Raw genomic sequence first — 12,474 nt, 5'->3', positions numbered from 1 at the left:
TTCTGCAGCAGGGCAGATCCAAAGGTCTTACACAAAATAAGGGAGCATTAGAGAACCAGTGATGACAGCAAACAGAACATGCTGCCATGGGAATAAAAAGGAGCCTCTGACAAAGAGTGATTACCCATTAATTCCTTAAAAAGTACATCCAGACCTCTCTCTCCGGCACGAAGACAAAATTTCAAACAAACACAGCTTAGACTGGGCTATTTCTTCAACCAGCAGCATTAGAGAGATGTAAATGTTTAGTGTGTGTAACAGTGCTGCCTGAACATTTACACATTAAACCAGAACTGCTCTCTGAGCCCTTTCTGAGACAGCACCATCCTTCCTTCCATTTCTTCCTCAGGAGGGAAAAACCCCTAAAATTCCTGCTACCAAAATATTCAGTTTTGGTTGCAGGGATTCAGAGCCAGGCTCCAAGTGCTGCTGAGAGCATTCCCTTCATCCCTGAAACCCCCCAGATTTCATGTTCTCCCACAACTTTCTGTCTGGGAGTTTCTTCACTACCAAAGAGTCCAACAATAATAATAAAAAATCAACAGGGATTGATCTTATTAGCCTGAAGTTCTGTTACGCTTTAAGGCAATCACTGATCCATACTGAATGGTACTTTTAACATATTTTACAGCAGTATCATGGAATCACAGAATGGTTTGGGTTGAAATCTCATTCCAGCCCCTGCCATGAGCAGGGATGCTTCCCCCACTGCTCCTGCTTCCCTTTATCCCACAAACCAGAGCACTTGGACCCTACACACCAGGCTTTTCTCTCCTTAACCTTTAAGTCTCCTGTTGCCACCCCCCAAGTAATATCTGAGAAACAGACTTTATCAAACTTTAAATAACTGCAAGTTTTTTGGCTGGAGATGCCCATGGCTGAACACATCTTCACACTGAAAAGTTCATCTTAAATTAACAAAACTCCAGTGAGCAATTCCATACAAACCCTTAGATGACAAAGCTTTAGGACTGAAATTATCTGTTCCCTCCTTCATTCCTTAAAACTAAACCATACAAGCAAAGCTACACCACCTCTTTAGGTTGTTTCACTGCTTTAACCCCACAGCTCTCCATACAAGTAGGAAGGGAAAGTCAATTTATCAACAGCTTTTCCTACTCAAAATAAGCTATTTCTAGGCCAGCCTTCCAATCTACCTGCACCAAGAACAGAATTAAAACAAATAAAACAATCAAAATGTAATAAAGTCTAAATATTTCACTTGTTTAACACTGTATTCGAATTGGGGAAATTTAAGAAAAAGACATTTTTATCTTTAATACTGAGAATCAGAAGCTGAAAGTACAGAACTGGAGTTGGAAATGTGCAGCCTCATCTTGCAAAGTCTCGAGCACAGTGAGTAACACCTCTTGACAGCACTTCAGAAAAAAGTGTCAGCAAGCTCAAAAGCTAATTTGGTCAGAAGCCTCCCTGCCTTGGAAAGCCTCAGCCCCATCTCCTCCCTGTCTGCACACAGACACTTTTTCAGAGAAGATTCCCAAGAGCAAAAGTGTAAAGTCAAGCACCAGCTTTTGTTTTCTTGTGCAGTTAACCCTTTCAATCCTACACACCTGCTCCCCTTTCTTCCCCCTCTCCCTCTGTTCTGGGCTGGGCAGAGGACGAGTGAAAAAAGGAATCACAGAGCAGGAAATCAGCACGTGGACCACAAGAATTCCCACCCCTGAGAGCTGAAACCCATTGCTTCGCTTCCAATTCGTTTTGAAAAACAAGCATTTTGGTGATTAGCAAAGTTGATAACATGCATTTTCTGATTTGACAGAGACATAATCTAGTCAGGAACAGTCAGAGCCGTTTCCTCTTAGAACACTGGATTAATTATCTAGTAATGCAGGGCACTGGGAAAACCATAAAAATCCAAATATTGAGTGGAAACCAACACACCCAAACCAAGGCCTTTGAGGACAACTCCACTCAGTTTCCCTAAAGAGTTTCCAACACTCCATGGAAGGAAGCTGGTGAAAACCCACAAGAAAGAAAAGATACACAAGTGGAAAGGGCTCGTGGAACCACTTCTCAGTTTTGCTTTGGGCCATGTCACGTTTTTCCAACATGATATCCCCCACCCTTTCTCAAAATAAAAATAATCACAAGACCTACCTGCCCCACACCTGCCTTCCAGACTGCTGAACTGGGACTACAGGCCAAAAAAAATGTACGAAGGGTTGGCTGCTCTTACTGACTCGGCAAGGGGAGGCAGGGGAAAGTGAATCAAATCGGGCTGCTCCATCCTAAAAATTCACACAGGTCCCTGGAATGGCTGAAATCCTTCCCTGGGAGGGTGGGCAGGCCCTGGCACAGGTTCCAGGGAAGCTGAGGCTGCTCCTGGATCCCTGGGAGTGTCCCAGGCCAGGCTGGACACTGGAGCTTGGAGCAGCCTGGGACAGTGGGAGGTGTCCCTGCCACGGCAGGGGGTGGGATGAAATGATTTTGCAGATCCCTTCCAACCCAAACCAGGCTGGGATTCGCTGATTTTTCCATCACTTGATTCCCTTTCCCGGTTGTTAAAACAACTGCAGCTTCCCAAAGCAGCACCAAAGCCAAGCCAAGCCAATTTGGGATACTTTACCTGCAATCCCAGGATTACAGCCCATCCCCTGGAGAGATCTCTGGAATGCTGATGGTGGATCAACCCAAGGAAGGGCCCCAAGCCCAGGGTGACACCTCAGCAGCCCTGGGTGACACCTCCTGCCCAGCTGAAGATGTCTCCAGAGGAGAGGAGATGGAATCTAAGTGAGAAAAAATCCAGTTTGTACCAAACAATTCCCTCTGGGGCCTAAAGCCAAGTGGAGCACTTTGGGAAATGAGAGTGGAAAGAGCCCACAGACCCTGACAAAGGGACAGGGACAGTGAGATGAGCACAGACCACAACCATTTTTGTGTTTCTATCTCCAGCACACAACAGAAAAGGAGGAGCAAACATTTCTCTAAATAACTTTAATTCAAAATAAGGAAACAATGCAATTTCAACCATTCCATGTCAAACTGGACACAAAACAAATGTGAGATATCCCAAATATCACCCTGAGTGGGACAGCAGTAATGTCTGAGAGCACGAGCAATCTCTCATCCCTGTAAATAATGACTATTCACTATTTATGAACATATGGACACACAACTTGTCACTGTCTATGAAATGTCAAAAACCCCACAGCAACTAAAACCCCATTTTAAAGCTACAATTATTTACACAAGTTCCAAATCTACCTAAACTAATTATTAAAAATCAAATTATTATTATCACAATAAATTCAATTCTTAAAAAACCCTTTGGAAAAAGCTGTTTGTGGTACTAGATGAGAAATTTCTGTGCACTGAAGAGTGGGATTTTTTTTTTCCCCAAAAAAGCTTTAGCAGACTTGTTACAAACAATGTAACACGTAGTCCAAAGTGGGATACACTGGTATCACTCACAGGGTAAAAAATGATTCCATAACAATCTTGATTTTCCCAGTCAAAGCAGGATGGCAAGGCCCTGACCTTTAGAAACATTCTCTCAATTCTCACATCACGAACCCCACGCTGCATTTTTAAAGGCTGAGACTCCTCACCAACGAGCTCTGCTCTTCATTAAACCCAGTATTACCCACGGAACCCAAAACCGTGGAATTGTGGTGGAGGCTGGCTGCACACACCAACACCTCCATGTGACCGTGAGTCACAGAACCGCTCCTTGCAGCAGGGAGGAGCCAGAGACACCGGGAGGGAGAGCTGGAAATTCTCCAGCAGGAGCTGACAGGAGCAGCTAACAGCACCTCTCCCTCTCCTCTGCATTTAACCTCAGCCTGTGGGCAACATTCTCAGCCCAGGATTAACAGCCAGAGTTTTTATTTAACTGAGGCGCACGTACCTACAGCAGGGAATTTGGGTTTTGCAGAGTTTTTAAACTAATGGTGTTTCAGGGAATTTGGGTTTTGCAGAGTTTTTAAACTAATGGAGTTTTCATTGCCAAAGTGATGCTAACCTGGTGTGCTGGAGACCTGATGAACCACACAGAAACCTCTCATTTTAGAATTAAAAACTATGTCAGAGATTGGTTGTACAGTTTAGACAACTCAGGAGATGCTTAAGAGAAATTAAAGCAGACGAATGGTAACTGATAGAAATCAAAAATATTAAAAATTAACTACAAAAATCCATTTTAAACCAAACACCTTTAACTCAAGAAACATAAATTAGTATTTTTTTCGACTTTCTGCAGTACCAGTGTCTCCCTTAATTTTCCAGTCTCTGGATACCACTACAGACAGAGTGGTTTGTTTACATCCAAGTCTGGCACAGGGAATCCAACATCACCGGGATGCTTCAAAGTAGAAACAGTTTGTTTTATTCAACACAGACTGGTCTAAGATCCACCAAGTGTGAGCTGCAGCCAGAGAAATGGCACAAAGCTGACAACAACAAATTATAAATTCCACTGTAAACAAGAGAAAACAACCACAGAAAGGGGGGAGGAAGCGTTTCTGCTGGCTGAGAACTGCTCTGTGGATGAAGCACTTCGTGTGTCCCAGGGGACAGGAGCAGAGGAGTTTACTGATATGGAAAACTGATGGAAAAATGGCATTTCACCGACTGGGGAAGAGTCTCACAAGTGAAGCTGAGCAAATCTTTAACTGAACTCCACATAAACATCTTACAGAGAATAATTCTGCCAATGGGGAGCTGCTGAGCACCCGAACTTGAGAGACCAGAGGTGTAAATGTATGAATCACCATTAGAATTGCACAAGGAAATCAGGGGAATTAAGATTTTTTGCTGCCTTACATTTGCAGCACTTCACCTGCCATGGACAGGAAGAGTATTTTAATCCAACACCTTCAGCCCCACTATACTGTGATCTTTACACATTAACAAATAGGAATTGGCAAAATGGATCAAAATTTAAAGCTTTTAAATAGTATAGTCTCAAACACTTTATTTCTTTGTCTCTGAACGAATCAACATTATTTTAAAAATTATGACAGTCTATACTGATAATACTTTCAGTGCCACAATTATTTTTCCTACTTCTCACACCCTTTTACATACAGGAATTCAATTCTAGTTCCATTCTTCTCTACTTGTTATAGAAACTTCAGTTCTACAATTGATCTTCATTACCACTGGCTTTTAGGACACCCAAGGTTTGTGTAAGTATTAAACTGGTTATTGACCCTTCCAAAAGTTGAAGTATTAGAATGAAAAACACGCTGTGGCATTGTTTATTAACCTTGTTGGCAAAACAAATTACAAATAACCCTCTGAACATCTAGCACCAGTCAAAATGATCTTTCTTACGAAAAATAATTAAGAACACAGGTTACTATAAAGCAGATTTAATGTCTGTTGATCCAAATTGTTCAAGCAGGACATTTCAACTGGTTTCAGTCAAAACAGAAATTGTACCAAGCTGCTTCCTGCTCAGTTTTGCCAAGCGGGAGCACTGTGAAATCTGGCACTCCGTAAATCCGAGGAAGCCCGAGCTATTTCTTTCCAAGGTTTCCTCAGACTGAAGGAAAAGGAAAGACAGCGCGCGGCATTTGAGACGTCCCCGAGCTGAACCACTGAGCTCAGCGAGGCCATTCCCAAGTGCTCTCCCAAGCTTTTGTCATGGAATTACACCTCCCGCCGAGGAGCCCTTCCCAGCAGGGAAAGTTCCTGCATAATGACCCGAGGTGTGACAATTACCAGCGCGGCAGCTCCCATTGTGCTCCAGGGCCACGGGCACCCGAACCCGCCCGGGCAGCTCTCCCAGCGCTGCTCGCTGACCCCGCGCAGCCTCCGGCCTGCAGCAAAAATGCAGCTTTATCTAAATTACCCGTGCGGCGGTAAGATAGGGCTGAACCGTGGAACCTGGGGATGACACCGCTTCTCCATTCCCATCTCTATCTAGCCCACGTGCTGCCCGTGAAAGGAAGGATGATCCGTTGTCCCACGGTGGATGCCACCACCCTTTATCAAAACCCCAAAAAGGCACAACGTCCTCTCTACCCGCAGGTTGGTTACTCTGGCTCAGCTCTATCTTAAAAGCACACTCGGAGATCAATGACATTTGTTCCGGGCTAAGCCGATATCCCAAGCACTTGTGACAGGTTTGCTGATAGGTGTTAATGTGATAAGCCCTAATAAACTGCTCGTGAGGTGGAGACTTTTGAGAGCAAATCTTGGTCGTGTTTAACTTCAGCCACAACAAATGCAACGCCTCGGTTTAAGAGCTCCCCGGTGCTCAGCTGCTCGGGGTTAATTCTCATTCACCGTTATCAAACGGGACATTAAACACGGACCAGAGATTCCGCAGGTAACAGCACAGCAAGGATAAAGGATCACAGCTGAAAACTGAAATAATGGCTGGGAAAAGGAATTGAAATGTGCATTTGGGAGGAACATCTCTGCACAAGGTGATGGGACTCCGAGGGAGGGAGCAAACTATGGGAGATCAAGGCAGGGAAAGATCTCAGACAAAACTGAAGTTCGAGACTGTGTGAATAAAAATCACAGCCCAGCATTTCGCAGCCTAATGCCAAACATACTTTAGTAATCTCAGCAGTCTCCAAACACTCCTCAAGTAAGTAAATAAATACAGGTGCTTAACTCTAACCGAGGAATAACTTACACTCGGAATTCTATTTCGCCAGCAGATAACCCAGCTGATTTTAGCCAAACAAACCCAATTCCCTTCCTAAGCGAAGTGTGCTGCCTTCATTTCACCTGGTTTGGCATGGAGATGTAATCCTTGGAGTTTCTCACTAAGATTCCCATGCAGTCTTTCCAAGGGATTTCTGTTTTACAGAATATTTGCATGGTTGGAGCTGAAGTTATCCTCTGTTGACCTGCTGTTTTACTCGCTGCTGTCTGGGCTTCTTTGTTCTACAAAGCTTCCCGTTTGTAAGGAACTTTGAGGGTTCAACCACAGGTTATGAATGCACAGCCCACACACAAACATCCAGTTAAGAGCAGGTTCTGTCCATGTGGGGAGTGATTTATGTGTGCTTGTGTTTGTAAATCCACACCTGAGTGCATCAGACAGCACCACGTAGGTACTTCTGAGCAGCACCTTAAGTAAATCCTCACACATCTGATACTTTCCCAGTTCTCTGTATCAGAGAAAAATACTCATTATGGATATTTTGCTGATACAGTTTAACAGTAAAACCAGGATTTGTGCAAAGCTAAAAGCTTCCTGCTTTGAAAGGAGAATGAAAAAGCTGTTCCAGGAGCATCACCAGCTCCAGGACACCTCAAAGCCCGATGATGAGCACTTCAAGTCCCAGTGTTAGAAAAGAAAATGAGTTAACCAAGAACTGAACAAAAAAAAAAAAAAATCATCAAGCTAAATACTGCCAGTCGAAATAATCAGAAGTGAACGTTGTATTTAATGATCAGAGAAGGCTCATCCCGAGGTGATCCCTGAAGAGCTGGGAAGGAAAGTCCCTTCCCACGGGTACGGTGTCAGCATTTCTGCAGCGCCAAACCACGTCCTTAAGTTGCCATTCCCGCACTTTTCCTCTTCCCTCAGGCCTGCGATGCCATGCCAAGCTGAAGTGTAAATGAACGGATGTTCAAACAAGGATTGAGATGAAGCTCAGACAGCTCTGCCCAGGCAATCCCGGGATCACCCATTACCACCGCATTTTCATCTCTCTCACACCTCAGGGAAATTCACTTCCCGGAGCCTTCCGTGTGAATGTGCCTCATTACCAAGCAGGATTTCACCTCACGACGAGCAACTCGGCAACCTCCAGTAATAGGTATTCAAATAAAAACACAGTAATGTGGTAAGAAACTAAACCAGGGCTTATCTATTCTGCAACTTTCCCCCTTTCCAGTCAAAACAATTCATTAGCATTAGGAAATACAAGTCTTACTCATCAGGAAAAAAACAACTGACCAAAAAAAAAAAAAAAAAAAAACAAACCCAAGCGTCCCTGCTCAGTTTCTGACCTCCCAAAAGGACACCTTCCTGCTTCTGCTTAACAGCAATTGCTCTCTCACGTGAGTTTAGAAACAAACCCACGCAATTTTCTTCCTCAGGTTTAATTTAGAGTAAATTATAAACATTTGCAACATAAACATGCTACAGAAGAGAAACCTAATTCTTTCACAGCTGGAATCTCCAAGTGAGAGAAATGAGCTGCTGATTTGTGAAACGCTGCGAGTAGATATAAATCTCTGAGATACTCATACAGAAACAGCTCCGGAATATTCATCAAGAATAAATGAACCAAAATCTGCACTTTTGTACGCACAAAAGATCAATCACCAACTAATTAAACCACATGCCTGCGCCAGCGGGGCTGGGTTGTAAAGAACAGGGCAGACGTGTCACTCCAGCGCCTTGAATCCCGCAAATCCGTCAATAATGACGATTTCCAGTGGGATATATCCCGGAAGGTGCTGTCTGACCCCGTGACACACTGGGCTACAAGACCCTTCTGGGGCACCAAGGCTTCCCAGAGGGTGGCACCGGGAGGAACACGAGGTTTGTAGCTCTGAACAGCAAGTGGAAAACGGCGGCCACCCTGAGGCTTCGAAACTACTTTCACTCGGGGGGGGGGGAAAAAAAAAAAAAAAGTCTTGAGACTCCCTAAAAATTGAAGTGGCAGAAATGAGTGAGCAGAGATTTCTCTCTCCCTCCAAAAAGTGCCTTTCAAAATGTATCCAATCGATCATCGATCAATTAAAGCTGTTTAGGTATTTCTACTAATACTTAACTATTGTCACCCACAACAGCCGTTCCTAGAAAGGTTTTCCTGTATCATAAAAAAAAAGTATAATTAAGAATTATCTGTGCTACACTGGGAGAAGGACAAGTCATGAATGAAACCATCACCACATGGCAATAATCGGAACAATTTAAGAATAGCAGTTTATAATCTTGCCTGGCTGATGCATCTTGCACTATGCTTATACACTGCTTCAGTCATTTCATTTTGAGACTATTACATAATACAGCAAACAGAGCCACATGTCATGTCAGAGAAAACAAACCTCACTCTCACAGGAAAAAAAAAAACTTTTTAGAACACTAAAGTAGTTTTATTGAAGTATAAATCTAATCTTCTCAATCACTTAAGCAGCCCATAAGCAGCTTGTCTGCTTGAACCCTTACAGCAATTTTACATTAACAACTTTATTCTGAACATGATTTATCAAAACTACGGCATTTTTAAATAAGTAGTTTAAATATTAAATGCAAACACAGCACTGCAAGATAGACTTTCAAGGCTGAGAAAACCAAATTAGTCTCCAATATTGCTTCATTAGCATCCCGGTGTTGTTCCTTTTACCTACAATCCCAGCTTCTAGCAGTTAGCCTTGGAGAATTCCTGAAGTTTTGATCACAGTGTATTATACACAGGAAATTAAAAAATAAAAGCCCACCACGATAAGACCTAGGATTCCTTTTAATACCACCAGCCAGGTGAGAAAATGCAATGAGGAAAGCACGGAGTCTCCTTTGACAGCTGTAAGCTCGGAAAAGCCAATCCACAGGCACAGAGGTTTGGCTGAGGCGGAGACACGGATTCATTGAGGAAATTCTGGAGGGTGCATTTACTATCAGCTCTGCAAGTACAGACACATCAGGCGACAGCCTCCGTCTGAGCTTACACAACTCCCAGGAGCACAAAATAAACCTTACTCTTACAGAAAAGCGTTTGAAGATCAGCAAGACAAAGCACTACGTTCGGAGGACATCAGAACTGCGGGCAAGCGTTTTCAAAGCTGTCCTGCTGCTCACCAAAACCCACAGAAACTTATATTTATCTCAGCGGACAAAAGCTTTTCCACCCTTTAACACCACGAGCAGAACACGCATCACATGTCCACACTGAACAGCGGCTGGCTGATTTGGAAATAACACTAAAGCTCCAACGCTTCACGCAACGCGTCCAGCTGACGCCTCTGCCATGCGAGGCACAGCGAGCAGCAGCACAAACCACGGGTGTTAAATAACCCCGAGCAGCACCGGCGCTGGCTGCAGGAACAGAGGCACTGTCCCACGCGGGGAGCCAAAGCTGCCGCGCGTCCCTGCAGCCCCACATGTGCACAATGTGTTGTGTTGCGTGTGTGTGTGTGAGCCCCACGTGTCTCTACCCCAAGCGTAGGGACTGACAGCAGCCCAGACCATGACACGGAGCTGCCGCCGGGCTCGGGGACAGCCGGCCGGAGGAGAGGGACAGGGAGAAGCTGGCCCCGGAGCCGCTCGTTCCCTGCGGAGTGGCACAGCACAGCACCCAGCACTTTCACGCCGCCAGCACCTCCCCAGCTCCAGCCTGAGCGTCTTGACAGCCACTCACAACGCGGTTGGCAGGAGTAGTATCAGCTTTAGTCCGCAACGCGCCGAGCACCCCGAGCCGGCATCCCGAGCCCGCTGCAGCACTCCGGCATCCCCGGCTGCTCCGGCATGCCGTGCACCCCGCACCGGCACAGCCCGAGCCCGCTCCGGCATCCCCGAGCCACCGCTCGGACATCCCGGCTCCGGTACTCCGCTCCGGCACACCAAGCCCCTGTGTCGCTCGGACATCCCGGCTCCGGTACTCCGCTCCGGCACACCAAGCCCCTGTGCCGCTCGGACATCCCGAGTCGGCCCCGGCACCCTGAACTGACAACCCCGAACTGACACCCCGAGCACGCTCCACCGCTCTGACATCCCGAGCCGCTCCAGCAGCCGCAGCCTGTCCGGCAGCCCGCCCCGCGCTCCGCGGCTCTGACACCGCTCCGCGCTGCTCCGACACCCCGCTCCGCTCCGCGCTGCCGCCGGCCCGGCCCGGCCCGGCCCGTCCCGCCGCCCTCACGCCGAGCCCCCCCGCTCACCCGCGCCCGGGACGCGCAGCAGAAGATGGCGGACGGCGGCAGGGCCCGCTCGCGGCGCCGGACCGAGGCTTACGCTGCGCCGTTTGCGCAGCGCCCCGCGCGCCCCGCGGCTGAGCGAGCGTAGCGCGCTTGGTGAATACCGGCGGCCGGTTCCCCGTGCGGGGGGTGCCTGTAAACAATGGTGCCCCCCCTGCGCCGCGCTCCCTTACCGATTCTTCCTCCTTCTCCATCCCCGTGGGCATCTGCGGCACGGCCCGGTTGATGGAGACGCAGTCGTTGAGGTCGGGCATGTCCTTGCCGCGGTAGATGGGCAGCGGTTTGGCGGCGTCTAGCGCCCGGGCGCGGAAGGAGAGTTTGCTCATTGTCTCCCCCTCACAATAACACCCCGGGGCCGGCCGGGCGGGGGGGTGGGGGGGGGCCTTCAGTGCGGCCTCGCCGCCGCCTCCCAGCCGCTCCCGCGCCGCGCCCGCGCCACCATGGAGGGTCCCGCCGCCCCGGCGCAGCTCCCGGCGGGGCCGCCCGTAGCCCGCAGCGCACGCCCCGCAGCCCTAGATCCGCACCGGGCTCGCTCGGTCCGCTCCCTGCGCCATGGCAAACATGGCGGACATTAACCACAGCCGCTCGGCCCTCCCGGCAGCCCGCGCGGCGGGAGCGGCGCTGCGCGCGCAGCCGAGGGCGGGAGGCTGAGGGAGCCTCAGGGAGTCTGAGGGGGTGGCGGCGCCGGGCGAGAGCGGAGCGCGGCGGGCGGCCGGAGTGAGCCCGCGGTGTCCCCGCTGCGTGCCCTCCCTGTGCCCACAATGTCCCCGCAGTGTTCCCTGCCGTGCCCTCGCCGTGTCCCCACAGTCTCTCCAGTGTCCCGACATTGTCCCCGAAGTGTCTTCCCAGTGTCTCCCTACTATGATCCCCAGAGTATCCCGGCTGGGTCCCCGCTGTCTCCTCAGTGTCCCCGCAAAGTCCCCGCCGTTTCCCTCACAGTGTCCCGATAGTGTCCCATAGTGTCCCCACAGTGTCCCCATAGTGTGCCCCCTGTATCCCCCACAGTGTCCCCACTGTTTTCCCTACGGCATCCACACCGTGTCTCCACAACATTCCCGTTGTGTCCCCACAGTATCCTCGCAGTATCCCCAGTGTCTTTTTTTTCCATGTCCCCACTCTGTCCCCACAGTGTCCCCAGAATTCCCCCCCCCCCCCTCCCAGTGTGTCCACTCTGGACAAACCAGTGTGTTTGTCTCCTCAGTATGTAGGTCCGTGTGGACTTAAAGTGTTCCAGCCATGAAAACATCAGAAGGGTTGGGACACAAACCAACGTTTCAGACACAAGCTTGTTCCTGAACAAGTATTTTAATGTTTGTTTTTTTTTTTCAACAGAATCACAGAATATTTAGGATTGGAAGGCCTGTCAGTTTGACCAGTCACCTGTTGCAGATGACACAGGAACAAACCCAGGTGGGTTTGGAATGACTCTGGAGACTCCACGCTCTCCCTGGGAAACTGTTCCCATCCTCTGCCACCTTCATGGAAAATTCTTCCCCATGCTGAGGTGGGACTCCTCATGTCTTAGTTTACTAAACTCTTTCATCACTCTTTCCACCAAAACCAATGCCCTGCAACTTGGAATTTAGTATTCCCAAATTTTCACCTGGAGAGAGCCTCAGTTCTCTG

The 12,474-nt window shown here is 48.2% G+C and overlaps 1 protein-coding gene across 1 annotated transcript in view; it reads right to left on the bottom strand.

Annotated features, from left to right (window-relative positions):
• EPC2 (enhancer of polycomb homolog 2) overlaps window positions 1-11,180 on the bottom strand; it is a 35,033-nt gene extending 23,853 nt beyond the window's left edge. The window contains exon 1 of the mRNA XM_062498347.1: window positions 11,022-11,180. Coding sequence (XP_062354331.1) covers window positions 11,022-11,174 — 153 coding nt within the window. The 5' untranslated portion in view covers window positions 11,175-11,180. The remainder of the gene's footprint in view (window positions 1-11,021) is intronic.
• Between the last annotated feature and the right edge of the window lie 1,294 nt (window positions 11,181-12,474).

This window comes from Cinclus cinclus, chromosome 9 (genome assembly GCF_963662255.1).
Source record: "Cinclus cinclus chromosome 9, bCinCin1.1, whole genome shotgun sequence".
NCBI lineage: Eukaryota > Metazoa > Chordata > Aves > Passeriformes > Cinclidae > Cinclus > Cinclus cinclus.
Note: the sequence above shows the minus strand (reverse complement) of the source record. Positions and strands in the feature narration are given on the sequence as shown.